The 23,992-nt window shown below is 51.5% G+C and overlaps 1 protein-coding gene across 5 annotated transcripts in view; it reads left to right on the top strand.

Moving 5' to 3' along the window:
- The window catches only part of ERG (ETS transcription factor ERG), a 160,761-nt gene that overhangs the window by 62,973 nt on the left and 73,796 nt on the right, over positions 1-23,992 (top strand). The window contains exon 1 of one of the 5 annotated variants that reach the window (XM_081086453.1): positions 4,423-4,533. The exons of 2 other annotated variants lie outside the window; for them this stretch is intronic. In XM_081086453.1, the coding sequence (XP_080942579.1) occupies positions 4,516-4,533 (18 nt within the window). In that variant the 5' untranslated portion in view covers positions 4,423-4,515. Of the gene's footprint in view, positions 1-4,422; positions 4,534-23,992 lie in introns of those variants that run through there. 2 more of the 5 variants (XM_081086455.1, XM_081086456.1) reach the window with 2 other exon arrangements.

Here is a 23,992-nt window from a genome sequence, read left to right as displayed (position 1 = left end):
CGGCGTCTCTGAGCTGGGCTGACACGCGCCTCGCAGCGAGGGAAGTTGCGCCGGGGTGTTGAGAAGCTGGGGACGGAGGGTGTGATAATTTCCTCCGTTTCCACGCGCTCAGAGCAGCCCAGGCGCTGAGGAGTATTCACTGCCAGAGACAGTGGTGAAACAATAGTTATTCACATTGTAATTGGATTATTGCTTCATGAGGGGCTGGGAGGGTATCTCTCTCTCTCTCTCACACACACACACACACACACACACACACACACACACACACGGTCTTACCCAATGGCGTGAAGCTGCGCTCACAAAGTCTGCTTTGAACAGAGAAACAGCTGGCCCTAGCTGGTGTGGCTCAGTGGATAGAGCATCGGCCTGTGGATGGAAGAGTCCCAGGTTCAATTCCCGTCAAGGGCACTTGCCCGGGTTGCGGGCTCCATCCCCAGTAAGGGGTGTGCAGGAGGCAGCCTGTCAGCGATTCTCTGTCAGCATTGATGTTGCCGTCTCTCTCCCTCTCCCTCCCTCTCTGAAATCCATAAAAATCTATTTAAAAAGCAAACAGAGAACAAAAGCACACACCAGAGAAACGGCTCCTCAGGAGGGAGCAGTGGGTGACATGGGGCTGGGCGTGCCCTGCGCTGCCTGCTCTCCGCAGGTCCCCGTGGCTGCGGGTGGAAAAGTCCCTCGGAGGATGGAGATTTCCACGGCGCGGCCGGTCCAGACGCCCGGTCCTTATCTGCGGTCTCAGGAGGTCTTGGCACGAGGCCCTGGGGCATCCTCGCAGGAATCTCATGAATAACCCACACGTTCTACGTTTTCAGATCCATGTGTCACCGTAGGAACAATACACCGCCCTCTGCTCCCATTGTTTTGCCCTTAAAAAGTCTGGGTGTCATGGGCCGGTCCCAGCCTCTGTGGTTTTGATGTGTGTGGAATGTGAGTTGATTCACAGACTTCCTGGCTGCTAGCCTGACCTCCCGGCACCCAGTGACTGGACAAAGCCCTGTCACCCTGCTTCCTAGTGCCGCCGGCGCACCTGGCGTGGAGAAGGCCGTTCATCGGATTGACGGGGCGGGTGAATGCGGAGGGAGGACCGTCAGGAAGCACAGGTGTCTCCTGGTGTCTTATTGCAGTTAATAAGGATTAATGGTAGACAGGCAAGGATTGTGCAGTTGGGTGTGCACACACATAGAGGCTGACAGCTACAGGGATCATGTGCTAACATGATACAGATATTTACAAAGAACAGAGAAACTTACGTTACTGACATACGTTTACGTTAAACTGTAATGTATGTTTGTTGTAAATGTTTTGAAAATATAGATGAACCAGCCTGGCTGGCGTGGCTCAGTGGTTGAGCATCGATCCATGAACCAGGAGGTCACGGTTCAATTCCTGGTCAGGGCACATGCTTAGGTTGTGGGCTCGATCGGCACATGCTTAGGTTGTGGGCTCGATCCCCAGTGTGGGGTGTGCAGGAGGCAGCTGATCAATGATTCTCTCTCATCATTGATGCTTCTATCCCCCTCTCCCTCTCCCTTCCTCTCTGAAATCAATAAAGACATTAAAAAAAGAAGACGAGGTGGAGGACAGTCGATGCAGACACACATTATCTCCCTTGGTGCCAGGTAGGGGGATGGCGGACCTGGTTGTAACGTAGCTCCCACTGTGGGAGCATCAGGCTTCCGTTAGCTGCCTGCTATCAGCTCCCTCCGCAGAAATGAAGTGGGATTAAAAGTAGCACCTTTTTAAAAAATACATATTTTTATTGACTTCAGAACTCTGCATTAAATATTTGGAGACTACTAGGCTGGGATGCTGTGGTGCCGTTCTAGGACTCAGCAGTTATTCTCTTTGAAGATGATGAGAATCAGTCAAACATTGCACCATTCGAAAGGAAGATTTGTTTTTTTACGATTCATTATCTCAAAATTAGCTTCTTCTGAGATCACTTTTTAAGTTGATATACATTTTAAAAATCAGACATAATGAAATGTATGGATATGAATTCAGGAAATCAATCAAATAATAGTACCTGGTTATGTATTTTTTCTTTATTCTTATTAAAGAATAAAAACACACACGTCTATGCATTTTACACGAATACACATGCACATGCATTTGACCTCAATTAGAGAGAAAACACAGAGCCAGTGATGTACATGACCCCAGCAGGTGGAGTAACTGGGTGAAGTGAGGATATTCAGAGTTCTTGGCATTATTTTGTGACTTTTCTGTAAGTTTAAATTATGTTCAAATAGAGAGTTTAAAACATGTCAGTGTTCAACAAAGAAGTAGTTCCCATCGGAATGCCAGGGCTTCCTGCTGCCGAAGCCAAGGGCTTGGAAATTAACCAGGTCAGGGTGATGGGACCACGTGGAAGTTTCTTCCATGGCAACGGCGTTGGCAAAGGGGTCCTCCTGAAGGAGCATCCTACTTAAGGCTGCTTTCTGAGAATCCACACTAGAGCCCTGCCTGTGTGGGTACCACAGGCGACACTTGAAATCTATGCTTCCTAGGAGAGCAAACAAGGAGCCTTGTAGGGGTGGGGGTGGGGGAGGTGAGAGGGGGGTGGGGGAGGTGAGGGGGGTGGGGGAGGTGAGGGGGGTGGGGGAGGTGAGAGGGGGGTGGGGAGGTGAGAGGGGGGTGGGGGAAGTGAGAGGGGGGCGGGGCCAGCCAGTGGATCAGGATAAAACAACTCAGTGCTTTGAAATTTCAGTGGAAACAAAGTTTTAATCAGCCGGCCACCATCTCCTTCATTGTTCAGAGATGAAAAGGGCGGAAGTCCACGTCTCTTCAAACCATGGGTGCTGGGAATGTGTCAGGTTGTGATTCTTACGCAGACCGAGACTTATTTTCTCTTTAGTTTTTTCTTCCTTTGTGTCTTTATGTCTTTCACTTTCTCCTTGGTCTCTGCTTTCTTGCCTTCCCTCCACCCTTCTTTCCTTTCTTCCTTCTTCCCTCCTTCTCCGAGCTCTTCCCCCCTCCTCCGTCTGTCTATCCTTACCTCAAGTGGGGCAATCGTGGGACAACAAAAGCCGCAGGAGCTCAGGCAGTTGATGGAGCCCTGACACACGCAGGCCCGGAGTCTGAGTGAAATCAGCTCGCTGGACATGCGCCCCCGAGACCAGGCGCTGCCCGTGACTCCGGGCCCGGTCCATTGTGTCCTGTGGGCCCCTGTAGAGACCACACCTCTTGACTGGGCCACCTTTCATGTAGCCAGATTCAAAGCAAAATGTTGATTCTTCCAGAGAACGAGTAATTTCCTGAAAATGAGTACGTAAAGGCCTGCCGTCCTGCAAGGAATGTCCAGGCCTACGCGAGCTGGACTTCCTTCGGGTGGAAAACAGACGAGTGGCCCTGAACTTTCGGGTCCTGAAACACTGGCGCAGGCCTGCAGGGCATGTCTGTGGGCCAGAGGGCCGGCGGGTCTGCATCTGAGGTGCGTCCGGGTGGGACCAGCTCTCTGCCATGTTAAAAAGTGTTCATCATGATTTTAGTTATTTGCATTTTATTTTTTCTACTTTCTTATTTTTAAATAAATTTCTATTGATTTCAGAGAGAGAGAGAGAGAAACATCAGTGATGAGAGAAAATCATTGATTGGCTGCCTCCTGCACTGCCCCACACAGGGGATGGAGCCCGCAACCCAGGCATGTGCCCTGACCGGGAATCAAACCGGGACCTTCTGGTTCATAGGACGGTGCTCAACCACCGAGCCACGTTGGCCGGGCTAGTTATTTGTATTTTAAATAAATGTTTGAGAACAAGGATTTGACAGGTTTATTTTTCTCTTTATTTCTCTAGCTTCCTTTAATTCTAGAGTCTTGGTGTTTTCAACGGGTTTATGGTGGAGCAAATAGAAATGGTGTGTTTGGAGGGGAAAAAAAAAGCGATTTTGGGCACTCCCCTGAGATGTGGACTACATGAAGGTTGTTAAAAACCTGAAGCCAGTGGCCATCATGGAACATCGCCCTGAAATAAGCTCTACCTGCACTTTCCTTTCGGGTGGAGGAAGGAGCAGAGGGCGGGCTCCGGCCCTGGGTCCAAGTGGAGCGGCAGCTCCAGAGGCGGGGGCGGCGCAGGCCCGGCACCAGCAGCAGCAGGTCCCCGAGGTGCCGGCGGCCCGTGTGAAGCCGCGTGGAGGCCCGCCACATCTGCATCCTGCCTCGGCGCGGCCTGTCACACCGGCACGCCGGGTCACACCTGCTGTGGCCACCCCAGGCCCAGGCAATGGATGCCTTTTTTTTTTTAATTAAAAAAAAAATCTCCTGGCTGCATATCATCAAGAAAAACAACATTGTTTTCGGGGTCTCTTATCTCTCCACTCCCAAATATCCTGTTTCTTCGGGTTGGGCGGCCAGGACCAATAGAAAGCTCTTCCTGCCATTGGCTGACTTCATTTCCCAGACTTAGCACAATCTCATCCGCTCTAAACAACCTCATCCAAACTACTTTCTGGTCAGAGAGAAGCAATAATTATTATTAACATTGATTAGCGATCGATAAACGTGATTGCATTATGGCCAGCACGATTAAGGTAAGCAGAGGGTACCTTTTTGCTTGGCAGGAATCTTGGGCTTCTTGCTCTTTTCTCTGGTTTCCTTTATCAAGGCAGATAAGTGAGGATTGGGCAACACCCCCACGGCCACAATAGAGGACAACAAGATTTCCTTTGCACTGCCTAGTAAATTTCCTTTTTCCTACTCCAACCATCCGCAAGGCTTAAAAACTTCAAACTCAGAAAAAAATTGGGGTTTCTAAATTCACGGTGGCGTGCCGTGGCGGACTTTTGCGAGGGCTTTTTGGAGCGCGTCTGAATTTTCCTGCTTCTTTCACTCTCCCTGACGGTCCGGACGGGCGGCCATGGACCTGGAGCGGCTGGAGGGCAGGGTCCGGGACAAGGATGGGCCTGTGGACGCGGAGTTTTCGGATGCTCTGGGATGACGCCCGGGCATCAGGGTGGCCCGCCAGGCCCCGTGGAAGAGAAGAGGTCCCCGGCCAGCGGCTGCTGGGCATGGGACGGACATGCAAATGCTGGCTTGCTTCTTGGACCCTCCATGCTGAGAACGGAGTGTTCTCATAACTCAGGCGGTGGTAATTGGGTTTGCTGCGTCATGTGTCCGTCTTCAATAAAATGCCTACTTTTCTGTGCCCTGGGAGTAAACTTCCTTCTCGGCGATGTTTGCTTTGTGGGGGTTGGAGAGGCATGGCCTGTCCGTGCTCCGTGCTGGGGGCTGTGAGGTCTGATGTGTTTTTCTTGCAAACGTGTCTGGTGTCTAGTGTACAAAGATGAAGGTGGACGTGACTCTGTCGGTGGGAACCTAAGTGCGGCCTCACGCCTGGAAGTGAAATGGATGTCACTCTTAGTGCAAGCCAGCGGCATGGAGTCCGTGAAGTGCCAGGCTGTTAAAATATGTTCCCGGCCACCGTGCCTTGGTGACGTTTGTAGAAAGGAGAAAAGTCACCCGAAAGGAGGAAAAATATATAGTTTTTGGTAGCTGCGTGCCTTTTGTTCGCTGGCATAGAGGTGAGAAGCATTCGGGTGTGTTTTCATCACTGGTTTTAGTTCACTTGAAAGCGCATGAAAACGAAAGTTTGCCCAGAATTGGGCCCAGGTATTTTCAGAATTCCTCCTTGGTTCGGGGCTTTCTGTCATCTGAAATGCTGGTAGGAGAGGACTCGATGAACGCCCACCCTATGAACTGCATTTCAGAAGCGCTGTTCAGTTTTTACTCCTCGAGGTTTGTTTTATTTCTCCACGTACGTTCAATAATACATCAGAATACTCATGCATCAAAGACTTCTGCCTTAGACAGACTGAAATGTAACTCACAGAGCGCAGTGGTGGAATCGGGGGTGGCGTGTGCTCCATTTCAGCTATATGAGTAGGAATTATTTTATTTTGTAACCCAGCATGCTACCCTCTTCATTTTATTTTCGCCCTTAATTAAGTCCCTATGTCACAGCAGTTAAAGCAGATACTCTTTGTCATCCTTGAATAGCTTGAGTGCGATTTTATGTGTGTTTGTGTGTTTCAAAAAGGCCGTGCATTAAAGGACATGAAAATAGCAGACCATCCTTCAGAATGTGGGTGCATTCGCAACACACACCAGTGTTACGCTTCTGAAGATTGGAAGCTGTTGTTGGAGCCGGAGCGTGTGTGGCTTTCAGAGCACATTTCGGGGCAGAGCACCCACTTGTCTGGGGGACCACGCTCGGGGTCCCGTTTTATTGCACTGCGTTATCTGTGGATTGTCTACGTCTCAGGCTGACTTTTAAAATGACGTCAAGTGAATTCTTTTTAATCCGTTAAAACAGAATGGCCCCTCTTTATAGGCAACTTCCTCCAAGATATGTTTCTGTTTGCCTTCCTGGGTAGAGTCAGGAGATGATTTTACTGACGCGCTTATAGGAACAGCCGTGGACCGCAGCTTTTATTATGTGAGTGCAGAGCTCCCATCGGCGTAGGGCAGGCTGAGGCTGGCCACTGGGTCTAGGACGCGGTCTTCCCTACAGGCGGTGCCAGGCTCACGCGCCCTGCGTGTTCTGTTCTCTCAGTAAATAAACCAGTTGGCCCATTAAGTGCCAGAGGCGCTGCCTTTGTGATGTGGCTTTGTGATGTGGCCTGGCACAGCTGAGGGGGTTTTGGCGTGGCTCTCGGGCCCCGTGAGGCGTGATGACAAGCTGAATGTTCCGATGCCGCCTTTGTGACCCTCACCCTTCTTTCCCCGTGCTGGTTTGGAATCGGGAACACACTGTTTATGGGAAGAAGTAAAGGAATTTCAGGAGCTCACCTTTATCTCTCAGTGTTCCTGGATTTTGAGATCAGATTACGAGTTGTAATAAAGCACAAGGACATTGAGGGTGAGGTCCCTGCCTGCAGTTCACGGGTCAGTCTGGTTCTGCGCCTTCCTCCGCTGCCCCACAGAACCGCGCCCTGTTCTCCTGTAGACAGCAGGGCCCGGTCACCCTGGGACTCTTTTGTGCTCCTGCTGGGATTGTTAATCCACCCCCAAGACTCCCCTGATCCTCTTCTTAAGCGGCAGGCCGCTTGGGAAGTCTGTTGCGGCCACGGTCCCCTCTCAGATGCTGCTTTTGCCTGGAGACGCTGTATCTAGTGAAAGTCTTGCTCTCCCTGGACTCCTTGGGTGGCCCAGGGACCCCGGTAACAGTCCCTGATTCTAGAGTTTAATTCAGCGGCTCTCAACCTGTGGGTCGTGATGCCTCTGGTGGTCGTGATGCCTTTCACAGGGGTCGCCTAAGACCATCCTGCATATCAGATATTTACATGACGATTCATAACAGTAGCAACATTACAGTTATGAAGTAGCAACGAAAATAATTTTATGGTTGGGTCACACCATGAGGAACTGTATTTAAAGGGCCAGAAGGTTGAGAACCACTGGTTTAATGGTCTTGAGTCTTTAAAAAAAAGGGGGGGGGGAAATGTGGGGATTTTCCTTCATCCCAGCGACCTGGTGCTGAAGGAGGAGGAGAGAGCCCGCCCAGCACACAGCAGGCTCGGATCCCACAGGATATGGAAAGTTACCACCGAGGCTTGATGAGGAAGCAGATATTACTGTTTCCAATCAGTTGTTTAGATGAGTCACTTTCTCTGATTTAACAGAGGTTGCCGGGTTTGATGGTCATTGCAACCTGCAGTGTTCATTTAAAAACAGACAGCCCCTTTTACATGCTTCATGCCTTGCACGGAGCGGGCGCGCGCGATATCGGCTACTAGGCGTGAGCACAGAAAGTTATTGAAAAGCTAAGGGTTCTATGAAGAAAGTTCATCTCCTAGGGTTTTTAAAAATATTTTATTGATTTTTCACAGGGAGGAAGGGAGAGGGATAGAGAGTTAGAAACATTGATGAGAGAGAAACATCGATCAGCTGCCTCCAGTGGGAATGTGCCCTTAACCAAGGTATATGCCCTTGACCGGAATCGAACCTGGGACCCTTGAGTCCGCAGGCTGACGCTCTATCCACTGAGCGGAACCGGTCAGGGCATCTCCTAGGGTTTTGATATGCTTAATAGCTCTGGGTGTATGGTTTTTGTCAACCCACCAGCTTATGTGGAATAAGAACCGTTTCATCTCTTGTTGTGGGGAGGGGTGGTCTGTGACAGTGGAAGGCATGGGACATGAAAGATGCCGCTGTCCTGCTCTGTGAGTACCAGACCCCCAGAGGAGGCCCTGAGAGTGGAATTCCAGGCCATTATTTCAATGGCTCGCGGTGTGCACTGCGGCGGGGCTCGGGGACACGGTTTGGTGTCTGAGCCCCTGTGCGCACTCGTCCCGGGCATCTGACTCAGTGTCCCGGAGAGCGGATGGAGCCACTGAATTTGTGGATATTCTTTCCCATTAAGTACATTCATGTGGGACTGCCAGGCTCTCGGGGAATTTTCTGAAACACCGAATTATTTCTTAATTATATTTTCTTTAAAGTGATGATTTCACAATTTTTTTTTTTTTTTGCAAAACACACCTTTATTTAAAAGAAAACCCTCACAAACACACTCCTTTATACACTTGTTCGCGGCTCCTGAAAAAGCGCACGGAGAAATGAAGTGAATGAGGGAACAGCCGTTACCGATGCCTCCGGGGAAACCCTGCTCCTGACTCAGCCTCTGAACCAGCTCCCTCCTGGGAGCGCAGCCCGCAGCAGAGAACCCCACTGGCCCCAGGAGCTGGCGGGACGGCCGAGGCGGAGGGGACACAGGCTCCGGCCGCGGGGCAGCTGGGGTCGGAGCTGCCCTGGGAGTGAGGCCTCTGAGAGGAGGCAGTCCAGCCCCCAGGCCCTTCCAGCGCTAGGGGTGTGCTCGATGCTCAGCTGGGCAGGGTCTTCTCTCTAGAGCGAGGGGAGCCCCACCTGCTGCAGGGGGCTCATCCCTCCTTTGGTGAGGACAGGATGGAGGACAGCTGTCCTCTTTGCTTATCTTCAGTGGCCACAGACACACCTGCATTTGAATCCGTACAGTCACGTGACCCCGGGCAAGGGACCTCGCCTGTGTGACCTCAGTTTCCTCACCTGTGAAAGGGGATTTTTAAAGGCTGTCCTGTCCCGGGCTGGTGCCAGTGAAGGCTGCAGAGCCTCTAGCACAGCGGTTCTCAACCTTCCTAATGCCTCGACCCTTTAATACAGTTCCTCATGTTGGTGTGACCCCCAACCATAAGATTATTTTCGTTGCTACTTCGTAGCTGTAATGTTGCTACTGTTATGAATCGTCATGTAAATATCTGATATGCAGGATGTATTTTCATTGTTACAAATTGAACATCATTAAAGCATAGTGATTAATCACAAAAACAATATGTAATTATATATGTGTTTTCCGATGGTCTTAGGCGACCCCTGTGAAAAGGTCATTCGACCCCCAAAAGGGGTCGCGACCCACAGGTTGAGAACCGCTGCTCTAGCAGGTGCTCAGCAGGTGGCAGCTGCCGTAGGACAGTCCGTTCCTAAGAGATCGCACTGGCCTTCTGGCCCGGCTCTGAACTCTCTGCTGTTTCGTTGCCCTGCTTCAGCTGTGAAACCCAGAGCCCCCGGAGTTTAGCCTAAAGCTTTTGAAGAGGTAGAATAGCAGGTCCCCTCTGCATGTCAGGGCAGGCACACGGGCCTGGGAGGCCGCAGCCGGGGGAGGGCAGGAGGAGGGAGCCTGTGGTGTCCTGGAATAAGGGTGTGACAGGGCAGGTACCGCACAGTGGGCAGCGGTGGGCTCTGTGCTGAAGGAGGCAGAGCCTACGACGCCCCCTGTCCTGACTCGGGCGGGAGCAGGTTCCTGGAGTGCTGCCAGTCCTTCTATTCTCAGGAATGCTGAAAAATGCACTTTGTTGTTTTTTTAAATGAAAAAACAATAACAACATTATAAAGTCAATGCAAATTGCTCCTCATTCCAACCAGCCAGAGAAAATGACTAACATTTGGTGTGTCTGCCTACTGTGTGTTTCCCTCTGACCTTCTGTCTACCTGTCCTGCTTTTCTCGGTTAACATTGTTTCACAGACATGTCCCCAGGTCACTCAAAATATTTGGTAAGGGTAAGCAGGCTTTTTATGCTTAATTATATTCCTTTAAAATAATATTATAATTTATTTAACTGACATCCTGTTGTAGGAAATAATAATGCTTTCAGTTTTTCACTAACTAGATTGCAGTTCAACTTCTGTCTAATTTTTTAAAATGCATTTTGTTAGTCCTGGGTCTTAAGGAAAGGGACTATTGGACCAATGGGTATACATAATTTTTTAAGTCTCTGCCAAATTTAAATATTTGCCAATTAAAAAAAAAATTGGCCCATGTACTCTCTGGGAAGGCTGTACCAATTTCCAGCTCTTCCAGCCGTAGATGAGGCTGGTTTCTTTGTACTCGTAACAACTCTGGATATTTTCCCCTTTGAATCGTTGCCACTCTGACCAGCAGAGCTGGAATCTCATTTCTATTTGTATTTCCTTAATTACAGGATTCCGTTACATTTTTGGACCGTGAACCCCTTTTCGCAAGTGGCCACTGTGACCCCTGGGCCTTTTTCTTATTCATCCTTCCATTCCTTGTTTGATCAAACTTCTTTCCCACATCTTTCCCCTATTGAGCTTGGCTGGGGCATGTCGTATGAAGTTTAAGATCATTCCTCATTCTGTCCGCTCTCTCCCGCTTCGCTTCTTTCCTGTCAGCACATTCCCCTGGCGTAGCTTGTGTTTGTGGACGTTCTCCAGAAACGTCACGTGGACCCTGTGTCAGCCATCGGACCCGCGTGCAGTGATCGGCTCTCCGTCGCTTGGGTGTCCTCAGCAGTGACTGGCAAACTGTAGGGGTTCCGTAAAAAATTGCTGAAAAAATAAGTTTTCATTAAGATCCTCTGAAGTCCTGAAGAGGAAAATGGAGACATTCTCCCCCAGCGAGGAGCTCATTCTGAAGTTCTAAGCACAGTAGTAGAATCATTCTTGTGGATGTTTAAATAGGAGTCGTGTTGCTTTAGAGATAGTTCTCCGAGGTAAGTAAAAGTGAAATAGAATTGTGTTGATGTTTAAAAGAGCATCGAAAAGGCAGCTGTTGTATCTCGAGTTTATCATCCCCCTGAACACCCTCCTCAGAACCGCTGGTTCCAGGCCACGCCGTGCTGGGCGCTCCCACCCTCTCATGTGCTACTCACGCAACCTGGGTGCTGCTCCGTTTGTACCAGTAGAGACAGAGGATTAACGAGGCTGAGAATGTTGCTCGAGTCACACAAATCTCTTCGTTTCCCCTCAGTTTATCATCAGATCATCTCCTTTTCCTGCGCGTTGCCCTAGCCTCAAATATTAAACTCCGGTGCAGAAAGAGAAATGATGTATTCAATGATATAGTCATGCAGTTCATTGGCTAACGAAAAGGATTAGAACTGGCTAATGTACGTTACTGCTTTTGTGTGAACAACGACAACAACAAACACAGGCAGCAATTATTACACGTTCGGTGGTGAATCAACCCTCAGGCCCCGAACCCTGCGCCAGACGCTGTGTTTGCCTGGGGACCGGGTTCTTCCCGTATTTGGTAGTTGGCCGTTTCCAAGAGGCAGTGGCTCTAGGTCCCGGACCAGCTGCTGATTGAAGTTTCCTCGCCCCAAGTGTCCATTTCCTTGCTCTCGTCTTGGGACTGAAAATGCAGCTCCGAGTTTTCCACCCGGTGTCACCCAACATGGAATTGACTGCGGGGGGGCTCGGAGGTGGGGGGGTGAGGAGTGGCGGGGGAAGCCGCTGCTGACCACAGATAAGTTCAGGGACATTTAGAAAAGAAGGGCCAAGGCCAAGCAGCGTCATTCATTTTAAAAGCCACATCACAGTCCAATCAGGACGTTGCCATCAGGGCTGCTGCGAGACAATGCATGTCGAATCCCGGAGAACAAAAGAAAGAACATTTAGAACATGTTCTACATGGGACCCAGCCGCCTTCCAGGCATTCTGCCTTGAGGATTTAGCATCTTTCTTTCCATATTGTGGTGTAGCCAATTAATCCTTTGGCATCGCACAAAGCCAGCACTGAAGAGGGAATTTCTCCCTCAACCCCCACTCATAGTCCCCCCGGCGGCCATGCATTCAGAGCGTGGGCCGACAGCGGTGGGCCTGCCTGAGTATCTTTGTTCAAGGTGAGCCCTGTGCCTGTGCTGCTCAGCGATCACCTTAGAGGAAGAGGAGCTGTTGAAACAACACTCCAGAGTGTGTCAACACGATTAGTTTGTGTCTCAATTTGAGGTAGATTTCCCAAGATGTTGCTCCAAGTTTAGAAAGAAAAAAAAAGCGTATGTGGTTTTATATTGCGAAGTCCTCTCTGGATCTATGTTGCTCGTAGGTGTTACCTGATGTGCCCAGAGCGTCAGAAATGTGGAGGGTGGAGGGAGCAAGCACAGCCCGTGTCTGTCTCCCGCCCAGGGAGGCCCTGGGCGCCTTTCTCCAGGGCCTCCTTAAAATAGCCTCTGGGGGGAAGGGCTTGGTCTTATCTTGCTCCCACGGAAAGGGAGGTGAGAGGCAGAGGCCGGTGGAGGACGTGGAGAGGGAGCGGGTGGCTCCCGCGTCCCTCTGATGCTGTGACCTCAGCTCCTTCCTGGGAACCGGGGACATGGGCTTCCTGACCTTTCACCCTTGCCCAGTCTCCGCCCAGGACACCTGGGCCTTTCCCTCTGATACACTGGTTTCTGCTCCTCGGGGTTGTGGCCAGATGAATGGAGTTGGGTACATTGTTCGCTAATTTTGTTATTCATTCCATTCAAATACATTTTCCTTGTAGGACTAACATCAGGAAATCCACACAAGCTGTGTTTTTCTTTCCATTTCTACGACAGTTTGTGAATTGACATTTTTTAAAAGCCAGTTTTCCTCTGACGCACATGTTCTTTGCTCTTTATTACGAAATAAAAACTCTTACAGAATAGTGAGTGCCCGTTGCTCCAAGCACTTGGTCGGCACTGCTGACTTGAGACAGGGCTAGGAGAGCTTGCTGCTGGGCTGGCCGTGGCCCCTGCTCAGCTGGCCCGGGATGACCTTCGAGCCTTTGTCACCCTCTTTCTCTCCGCGCTTCTCACTCTCACACCCCTTCCCTGCTCGTCGTCCTCCTGCTTTGCAAATAGCTAAAAAGCCAAGGGGAGATTTTTAAAAAATATATTTTTATTGATTTCAGAGAAGGGAGAGGGAGAGAGAGAGATAGAAACATTAATGAGTAGAGTGAATCATTGATCGGCTGCCTCCTGCACACCTCACACTGGGGATCGAGCCCTGACTGGGGCATGTGCCCTGACTGGGTATCAAACTGTGACCTCCTGGTTCATAGGTTGATGCTCAACCACTGAGCCACGCCAGCTGCACCAAGGGGAGTGCTTTATAATGTGAAAGACAGCCATGAGAATGAGGGGCTCCTAGAACATCTCATATGTTCAGGGGTTCCTCTCAGACCTGCTTTCGTCCACCTCCCTCTGCCTCTTGCCAGTACTGGGTCACTCCCCTCATCCCAGGATGTGGGGGACAGTTTGGCTGCAAACTGGGAGTCTGGACCAAAGAAATAAAGAGATGGAGCAGGAGGCTCAGCCTGGGTGAGGCCCAGCATCAGCAGTAGCTGCGCCTCGGCTTGTGTTCTACCTCTCCGCTTCATCTCGTGGGAACTCCTAGAATCAGAAGCATGTTGATATTCACATGTAAAATAAGAATATTGTCCAAGGTCAAATGTAAGTGACCTTGTAAGCTCTCTGACTTCCGGATTATCCATTCCACCATGTGAGGTAACACGGAATCTCGCAGACTTTACCTGTTCCAGGGGTGGGGAACATCCGGCCCGCGGCCGTAGAAGGCCCTCAAAAGCATTTGGTCTGGCCCTGCCGAGGCATTAATTAGGGCTGAGGTAATGAAATGTTTGACCCACTGTAGCAGGGTAATTTTTAGGTTGATAATTAGGCTAATTTTTAGGTGTAGGGCCCCCAAAAGATGTGATAAATATCCCAATGGCCCTTGGCAGGAGAAAGCTTCCCCACCCCTGTAATGCTCAAGCCTGCAGACGGCCAAGCCTGGGCCAAGCACGGTCCAGAAACACGGTTGCCTTGGCTAGAGGAGCGTCCCCGGGAGGGAAGCCGCCCCGTTTCTTGGGCATCTGAGAGGGCCCCTTCTGTGCTGCCCAGAAGACTGATAGTGGTGACGGCCTCTCCTTTGGGAGCCCAGTCAGATGGCAAACAGCTCTGATCAGAAGCTGCTGATGAGAAAGTGCACGTGCGTGTTTTCCAGCCTTGTCCTCGGAGATGGAAAACATCTTTTTTTAGCCCCGTGTTTACTGCCCTGGTAAACAGCAAAATGCTGCTGTAGCAATCACCTCGAGGATAAAGGGTCCGCAGACAGATACTTCCTGCGCTCACTTCCTCCGCCCGTCGCCAGCCCCCAGAGGCACGCGGGGCGGGAAGGGCTCCCCGGGACGCTTCCTCTGCGTGGCCTCATGGTCTCCTCTCCAAGGGGAATAGCCTGTTGCTGCAGATGTTCGGGCAGGATGCTCCGCCGCGGAGGAGGTGAAAATAGGATGCTTCTCAAGTAATGGCTTCAGCCCCTGCTCCTCACCTCGGGCTGGTCTGCTGGCTGGCTTTTACGGCGATGACTGTAACTGGACTAGATAGGTCAGTGCTAAGATCTGTGCCCCGTAGGCATCTCAGATGGTCCGTGGCCTTGTTATCATGGAGATGGATGCAAGCCTCTGCTTTTGTAGGTGTTGGGAAATGAGCCGCTTTGAGCTTCGGTTGAAGGTTTTCTCTGTGGTTCGTCAGGGTAACAGTCGTTTGAGATTTTGCTTTCCTGAGCTGAGCCGAGATCGCCAGATTTGGGTACAACAATCTCAGGGCACAGATTGTTCCCGGAGCTGACTTTACACTAGTTATTAAAGTCCAGCGGAGGCATTGTTTAGGCCCTTTGAACCAAAGCAAATAAAACCATAACACACAAACACCAAACAATAGGGAATCATCAATTATCCATCCACAGGATATGTCCTTACCCGACTGGCCCCTGTGCAGGGGAAAAAACATATCAAGTCAATAAACAGTAGCCCTGAACAATAAACTAAATAAAATAAATAGCACCTGAAAGCCACACAACTGAAGCGCTGGCCAAGCGCCAACGAGCGCTGTTTACCTCTCCAAGCACGGAAGCCCACGGAATCGTCAGAAAACCCAGCAGCCGCTCACTGTTGGCTCCCGTCTTGGTGAAACGCCTTCTTTGATGACAAAGGGCCTGTGAGCTTTGCCCTGCAATGGACCAGCGGACTGTCCCAGAGAGATTCCCCATTCAGCACCTCGCCCGTGGGTGGGGATGACTGACAGGTGGGGAGGCAGGTGTGTCTGACCCTGAGAAGCTGCCAGACGTGGTTCCATGTTGTCATGTCCTGTGAAGGTGCTAGTCCATGAATACACACCAATGACTGGTCTGCACACTCAATACACATATTTTGGTTGAACTGATGGTGAAGTTACCCAAAGAGACATTCTCTTGGGAGGACTCACTTGTTAATATACTTCAGCTTCCTGTAAAATCTCAGGACCCTCCTGTTTGAAGGAAGACTGCTTGCCTCTCTGTGTTTGTTCCCTGGATACCTCTATGGGACAGTGTTGTTAGCTTTTAGGGAACTCTGGGAGGCATCCCTGAATCTCCCAGCATGCGTTGCACAGTGACAGCTCCGCCCTCCCGAGTCCTCTCTGGTCCCAGCGCCCCAGATCTCGGCTGTGTGATGCTGGTGCAGGACCGTCCAGCCGAGACCCGCCTCTTTGACGCCAGATGGAATGGCACCCCTGTCGGCATTCCCCTGGAAATCACCTCTCTCTGCCTGAGGATTGGGAGGGGTGGGGGTGGGGGGTTTGTTTTATTTTTTTTAGCCCGGAGGGAATACAGGTCCGACCTATCCATTGAATAACAGATTGTTCAACAACAACAAAATCAAACTGTGATCTTTCCCCCCATTTTAAAACAATTTTGGGGGGAGATTAGGAAATAAACATTTAGAAAAAGAAAAGAAAGTGATTGGTATTACACCATCAAGAATCTTTTAAGACTTTATTCCTTTGGATTTAATTTTTTTTTTCCCCATGCACACAGACATGTTTTTTAAAAAGAATAATAAAATATGAGAAATCAGACTCATTTTTGATAGTTCTTTTTCACTCCCTTTTTTATAGGATAGTGAAGAAAAGAGGAGTCAGGGTTGCATGTGATACAATCTCCTTTAGCGACCAAGGCCCCGTATCTCCTCCTAAGGACTCTTCTTACAGAGCAGAACACGAGTGCTGGGGCAGGCCTGCCCCCACTGCCCTGGCGAGCTGACGCTTTCCCGTGCCTCAGTTTCCCCATCTGTAGAATGGACTCCATAATGATGATAACACCCACTTCCTGGTGGTGGTGCAGGGATAAAAGGCTTAATACATGTGCGTGCTTTGAACAGTCATGTGCATTAATGTGCAAAAGGTATTTTCTGTTAGGGGCTCTTTTTGGCCACTTATCCTAGTATTTAATTTACTCTCCTGTCTTACTTGCTTTTTCTGGTGTAACCCACTCGTGACTGTATTTGTTTCCAGGGTTTGCCTTTTGAAGGGACTCCTCCGATACCCTTTGGGTATTGATAGCTTCTGAAGAGATGAACGCACTTCCCTCTGTGTTATTTGTTTCTGTCTCATGCTATTCCTTGAGGACGGTAGAGACAACACAGTAGAGTTCCCATCATGAGTCCGTTTACTGGTTCAAGCAACATGTCGACCCAACTTCCAGCGGCTGAACTCAGCTGCATTTTCACGCGCTCAAGAGACCGATAGTGTGAGGCTGCAATGAAAAGCCACGCTGGAGGCCCGGGAGGTGTGCACGGTCTCTTCCCGAGCCTCCTCCCTGGCCAGCGAACGGGCAGGTTCTTCAGTGCGAGTGACAGCTGGTCTCTGGAGGGGCCTGGGGGTGGGAGGAAGGCGTCCACTGCTATTTGGAACTGATGACTAGCACTGGGACCTTCTGCAGAGAAGGAAAGGGGCAGGCATGGACTGGCGGTCACATTGTCAGTTAATGGTCATCATTCAGAATCAATGGACCTTACTGACCACCAGACTCTTGCAACTCTGCGAGTTCAAGCTGAGCACTCTCCACCTTGAGTTATACGTCTTGTCATCTTGTATCTGGGCCGGCCATGCCTGTAAGAATCAGTCGGTGTCGAGAGGATAAATACTCCATAAGTGGGTGGACATCTGCCTGGATGATAAGTGTGTGAGTGAGTGCATTCATTAGTGAGGTGGGACCTGATCCCATGTCATAGAGAATGCATTCGTTTAATCCACGAGCAGTTGCTGACTTCTTACATGCAAAGCATCCTGGAAGTGGCCTCTAGGAGATGGGAGAGAAGTTGTGCTGCTGCTTTTTTTAAATATATATATTTTTTATTGCTTTCAGAGAGATAGAAACATTAATGATGAGAGCGAATCATTGATTGGCTGCCTCCTGCACACCCCCCATCAGGGATCAAGCCCACAACCCGGGCATGTGCTGAGACCAGGAATTGAACCATGACCTCCTGGTTCATAGGTCAACGCTCAACCACTGAGCCATGCCGGCTGGGTGAAGTGGTGCTTCTTGGTCAGGAGAGAATTGCTACTGTGTCTTGGCCTGGCGTCTGCATGATTTGAGCGCCTATGTGAGACACAAGTGCCCGTGTGGCCTAAAGCGCCTGCCTGAGTTTGGGCGGGGGGGGGGGGGGGGTGTGATGGTGCGGCTGCCCGGAATGGGATTGGGTTTTGAACATGTGTGAGCACCTGAGTGATGAGCACAGACTCCGCTGGGCCATGGTTGGCGATGCTTCTGACACCTGCAAGCAGATCCACAGCCCTCGGGGCCTGCATTGTGTTACATGACACTTGTCTGCATGAGGCCAAACACCAGGCAGGCGTTTTGCTTTTACTGAGTGGCAACACCTCCCTGTGTTTACACAGCCAGGGTCTGCACTGGGTTATCTAAATGTTCAAGTGCTGTACGTCATGACAAGTTGTACTTAATGGACTCTGATGGGCGCTGTTGGCCTTTCTTCTTTTGGGACTGTAGTCCCTCCTTTGAGATTTCAGTGAAGCTGTGACTTAATCTCTAGGGCACATCTGCTCGTATCCACATGGTCTACACCGAGGGTTTCCGTGTTCACTGTAACCCAGGCAGTTCCTCCAGTGTTGCTACTACTCTTCTTTTTTTAATGTCTTTATTGATTTCAGAGAGGAAGGGAGAGGGAGAGGGAGAGATAGAAGCATCAATGATGAGAGAGAATCATTGATCGGCTGCCTCCTGCACACCCCCCACTGGGGAGCGAACCTGCAACCCAGGCATGTGCCCTGACCAGGAGTCGAACCGTGACCCATGCATGGTTCCTGGGTCAAAGCTCAACCACTGAGCCAACGCTGGTCGGGTGCACTGTCATTCTTGAATATGTGACATCTGCAATAGAAATGAGGTGCTAGAGCATCTTCATAAATAGCCAAGTTATTTGTATTCAAGTGCAAGATAATCTGCTTTATGATAACGATTAACCTCAATAGCCATTAACAATCAATTTAACTGAGTCAGATAATAAAATGGAATTCCCTACTGAAATTTTAAGTTTAACAAACGTATTACTTAACGTAACAAGCTTTACTGGTCAAACTATCATGAAGGCAGTGTTAATTAAAATATATCTGATTTTCAAAATTGAGCTATCAGCTATTAAAGTGTGTATTCATTTTGGGGGGACAACCCTGTATATAAGCTGAAGAAAATGAGGTCTTTCATAAAACCAGAAGTATTCTTCCATCTTGGTGAGAAGATTTTTTTGAACTGTTTTTCAATCGAATAATTTCAGAACCAGCCTCACCGCTGTTTCTCCTGTGTCCAGCACAGCACGTGGCATACAGAGTGTGTCTCCATCAATAGTTGCTGTGAATGAACATACGAGTGACCAGCCGGGTAGCGAAATCCTTCCCTGGGCGAAGCGACCTGGCGTGGTCGCTCTCCCAGCAGAACTACCGTCTGGTTTGTAAGGAGGTGAGGAAAAGGAAGCAGCTTTTGTTTGGGGAGTGCAGAAGCTGGAAGAAACCCGATTGGTTCTCTCGGGCTCCAGCGTTTCTCAACCCAGTTACACTTCGGATCCGTAGACTCATGTTATGGGGATAATTAGGAGCTCCTCAGAGAAGGAGGCTTTTTTGGGGAGTAATCATGAAGCAATCCAAATGGGACTAATTGGCCCACAAATGTTGGTCGGAAAAACATACTAAAGAAATTATATTTTAATTTCCATTTTTTAAAAACTTCTAACATTATTCTCAAATGAAACTCGGAGAGATTTGAAGATAGTTGTCAAAACACGTCCCCGCCTGAGTTCCATTAGGATGTGAAGTCGACGTTCCCCCCCAGCGGTCCGAGGGCAGCTTTCCTCAGCAGAGAAGGCAGGGTCTTGGCCACCAGAGGCGTTCACATGAAAAGGTTTCACAAAACGAGTGTTTTTCTGAAAAAAATTGAAGGCGATCTGGTCGCTGGAACCAGGAAGTTCCCTAATTCTTGGCATAGCCTGGCGCACTTTTGAAAGCTATTCTGACGCTATAAATCAAAGCGTGGGCCTTAGAATGCCCTAAAATGGCAACACTTTGGTTAAAAACACGATCCCTGGTCGCGGGTTAGCTTCCTAGGGCTGCCATAGGAACGACCGCAGCCGGCGGCTTAGAACAATGGGAGTTTCTTCTGCTGTCTGAGGTCAGCAGGCCAAGCGAAGGGGTCAGCAGGGCTGGCTCCTTCTGGGCCCCGAGGAGCACCTGGGCCACGCCCTCTCCCAGCCCCGGGCCTCCCACACCCTGTGTTCCTTGGATTGTAGATGCATCACTCCAGTCTGTCTTCACACCGTCTTCTCCTCTGAGTCTTTGCCCTCTGGGGCCTCGTTTAAGGATGCTCTCGGGAGCATGTAGGGACCACCTCCGTCTGTGTGGTCTCCTCTCCATCCTTATTTCACTCACATCTGTGAAGACATGGAGGCTCAGAGGGCGGTGGTGGAGGGGACGCCGCTGAACCCGCTGCGGGTAGGGGTCGGTGGGAGACAAGGCGGGTGGCCAGGGTGGCGGCTTCCCTTCTGGATGGAGCTTTCCTATTGGCCGAGCTGGACACCGCCCGCTGAGGATGCCTAGCCAGGGAGGCGCAGGGTGGGGGGGACCTGGGAGTCTCACGTTCCCACGGAGCTGTACATCGCTGGCGTGGAGATACCATTTTGGAATCTGAAAATGCTCTGAGTTTTGTTGAAAAAAAAATATACAACTTCCTCGCACCCATGTCGGCCGTGTCATCGGTGGATCCTGTCCGGCCATCAAAACAGAAATCACTGTCAGGCCAGTGTCCTCCCGGCCGCCGTGCCCGTGTCACCAGACCCCGGGCTGGGTGCTGCGGTCTCTCTCATCTCCTCGTTGTACGTGGTCAGTGTCAAGAAGTGCGGCGAGGTGGGGGCGGCCCCGCCAGCGCCTCCGACCCCGTGGGCACTTGCTGCTCAGGCAGCCTGTCACCCCCACACACAAGGCGGATGGGTGAAGGCGCTGCTCGAATCGTATAAAATGTATGCGGGGGTCTTCCTGCCCTGGAGTCTTCCAGGTGAGCACATGCTTCTGAGACGGAACTCATAAAACGGTGTTTTAATGGTGTCACTGTCGGGGCGCTGCGCTTTCATTTGTGTCTTCTGTCTCTCATAGCCACGGAGGTATATACGCAGGGGCTTGAGCCCAGAAACGTGGACTGCCCCCAGGCGTCCTGGGGTTAGGCATTGTCACACACATCTGACTCCGAGCCAAGCACTGAACTTCATCTGGTCACTGACGGGAAGGCTCTGCACGGTTTCCTTGGGGAAGAAACACATATTTAAACTGAGAACCAGAACAGGGCCGGGAGGGTGGGGGGGCGGGGCTCGCCATGCTGTTTGTGTGACCCTGTCTGCACCAGGGTCACAGGATGGTCCCTTGGGGATGGAAGCTGGCCGGCTCAGGTGCCTGTGTTCATCGCCCCCTCGCCTCAGGCGCAGGCTCCGGGGGAGCAGGAGAGCTGGGCCATGGCATCCTGTGCTTGGGGGACTCGGCTGCTAATGCCGATGGTGCAGCCCCTGCGGTGCAGGCGTCAGCCCCACGGGCTCCCTTTTCCCAGCTCCTGCTCTGGAGCGGAAGGGCGTTCTCTGCCGCTGATGGCGGGAGGAGGCGCAGCCACCAAGCCGGGAAAGCCAGACCCCGGGGCTGGGACCTTCGCCCTGGATGCTCGCACACCTCAGTCTCGTCCTCACTCTCCAGTGCTGCTGGCGGAGGCCGAGCTGAGACCAGCAAGCACGGGGGAGACGGGTCATGGAAACTTAGGCTTCCGTGTGCAGACATCCCTGAGGCGGGGATGTCATGGCTCAGCCGCTGGAAAAGAGAAACGGGTTCGAGGAGATGGACGATCTCGTGTTAGGACGGACTATTCTGAGAGCTGTCTTTGGCCGTCATGAAGACCAGATTCAGACCTCGGGAGAGAGGCATTTGTTGAGAAGATGCTAGATGCATGTTTCCATTTGCCCCCTTTAATTATTTTCTTAGTGTTTTTTAAACTCTGGGTGTGGTCACACTAGCAGACAGGCTGTTTAGGTACCCAGAGCACCTGCCCTCATGTTACTTTGTGTCTGTGCTTAGACACGCCTCTTGGGTGGGGGGGAGGTCCTGCACCCACATTGGTTTGTGCCCCCCTGTAAGGTGCATGGGTATCATCCAAAACGCAGTCTGGGGGCTCAGTGCACAGCAGTGCCAGAGCCAGCTCTTGCCCAAGTGGGGAGGTAAAGGGGTTTCAGATTTCTCCTCCGCGTGGAGAAAGCTGTTTTTAAGCGGAGGGTTCCCAGCCTCCTCCCCACCACGCGGAATTTCACACGGGCCGGCCTGTTCAGCCCCGTCAGCTGCAGCGCACACAGATAAGGTGCGATCACAGGTTGGCTCCCCATGAAAGCGAGTGACTTTTTAGAGATTAAAAAAAAAATCTCCCTTCTGTGACCACAACCTGCATCGCTCATGCAAGTGCTGCCGGGCTTGGAAGAGGCATCGAATTATCGAATTAGGAGAGGAGGGAGCTCAGTGCAGATATTCCTGCTGTGGGGCAAGAAGGAAAAGAGGAGGAACGCCCCCCCCACCCCCCCCGCCCCATTAGCAGACACGTTCATTAGCATGAAACCAACCCCGTCTGGCGCCCCGAAGCCAGTGGCTTTACTTAAGGACGCCCTGAGCTGTCTCATGTGAGTGACCTCAGCCCGCTCCCACGGTGGCCCGGCTACCGGAGCCACGCAGAGCCGAGCCCACCTTTGCCCCGGCACCTGGTTGCCCCTGCGCATCTGCAGAAAGAGGCCGTGGCTGTGGAATTCAAATCTGGTTGTTTAGTCTACGCGGAGGGGGGACGGCCGCTGTCTCTTTAATGTTTATAACGGTTGGACAGGGCTTGTCGGGTGAAGGTTAATTGCTCTCCAGTTTAAGCAGTTGTGTGCCCAGATGGGTTATCAGGGCTGAACACTCGTTACAAGATTAATCTCGTTTCCGACAAGACTTCCCTTTCCTTCAACTGATTTCTGCCCAGCTCTTGGAGCTGTCAGCGGCCGTTGAAAGCAGGGTGGATTGCTCCGGGATCCGAGAGCTGGCCTGGGCGAAACAATGCCCAGCGTGTCCTATCTCAGGGGACATCTTCAGGGGCACACATTCCAGGGCGGTGCGAAGATGGGGGCTCATCCACAGCGGGAGACAATGGGGCCATGCCAGCCAGCGCTCCCTGAAATCATGCAGGGCCGATGCAGCTGCCGCCTTTGTGCGGGACCCACTCTCAGAGGAGACACCGGGGCTGTGCTTGCTTCTGAGGGTTTTAGAACAGCCTCGCTCTGATCCCATCTTCCCTCCTCAGGCCCCTCCGCGCGGGGGACTGGCTCTGTTCAGTGTCCACACTGAATCCTGTGGCCGGGGCGCCGCTCCGGGGACCCCTCCCTGGGACACCCGTGCACTTGCCAGGCTTCTGCTTCGTGTCAGGGTCTCTGAGATGCCGTATCCCATGTTTTCCCCCAAACAGGGCAGATTTTTCTTCATTTGAGAACTAGTCGCTTCATTTCCTTGGTTTGTCGCAGGACCTGTTTCCACAGGCAGGGCCAAGGAGCATTGATCCCTCCGGGGTGTGTGAGTCAATTCATTTATTTAGTCACTAACCATGTCTCGGGCACTGGCGATGGCCATGGGCCTGGGGGACAGGCTCACGGGGGACGGGGAAGGTGTGCCAAATAGAACACGGGGCAACAGTGACGATAGACTGCGTCAGGAGGTGGGGAGCAAGCGTGACAGAGCGTGGGGGCGGGAGAACAGGTGTAGTCGGGTGATCGGGGAAGCAGACCTCGGAGGAAATGTGAGAGCAAGGCTGGAGGTCCCGGGAGCAGTGTGTGGGCCGAGGGAGTGGCAGTGGCCCTGAGGCAGGGTCAGTGGGCGCTAAGGGGAGCTGGGTCCCGGACGTGGGCGCCACGGCCTCTTGGAGCCTCATTTCCCAGCGGAAGCCGTAGGAAGAGCAATCCCACTCTGATAAAGAGGTCCATCTGCTTATGTGTCGTCAGGGGCCGGCGGGGACCAGGTGTGGAAAGACTGGGGAATGACGCGGCCCTGGGGGACGAGTGACATGGGGTCCCTTTTCAGGAGCCCAGAGTGAAAGACCTGGAGAGAAACTTACGTTACTTGGGCCACCTCCCCTTCCCCTGTCCTCCCCCTCCTCCCGTGGCCTCTTTCCACGGCTGGCCTGGTTTTCCGTGTTCTCCAGGTTCCCGTATGTCTGAGGGCCTTTGCAGCCACTCCAGTCCTCGGCCGCTTGGAGCAGTGCGCTCTGTGGGTAAACACACACCCAGTGGAATTAGGCGTCTGGGTTAGGATTCTGACACCAGCATTACGCTCCAGGCAACTTGCTGAGCCTCCGTTTCCTCCCCTTTACAATGGGCATAATGGCAGCTCTGG

Source organism: Myotis nattereri (genome assembly GCF_964212035.1).
Source record: "Myotis nattereri genome assembly, chromosome: 3".
NCBI lineage: Eukaryota > Metazoa > Chordata > Mammalia > Chiroptera > Vespertilionidae > Myotis > Myotis nattereri.
The sequence above is the reverse complement of the archived record's forward strand: the minus strand, read 5'-3'. Positions and strand labels throughout refer to the sequence as shown.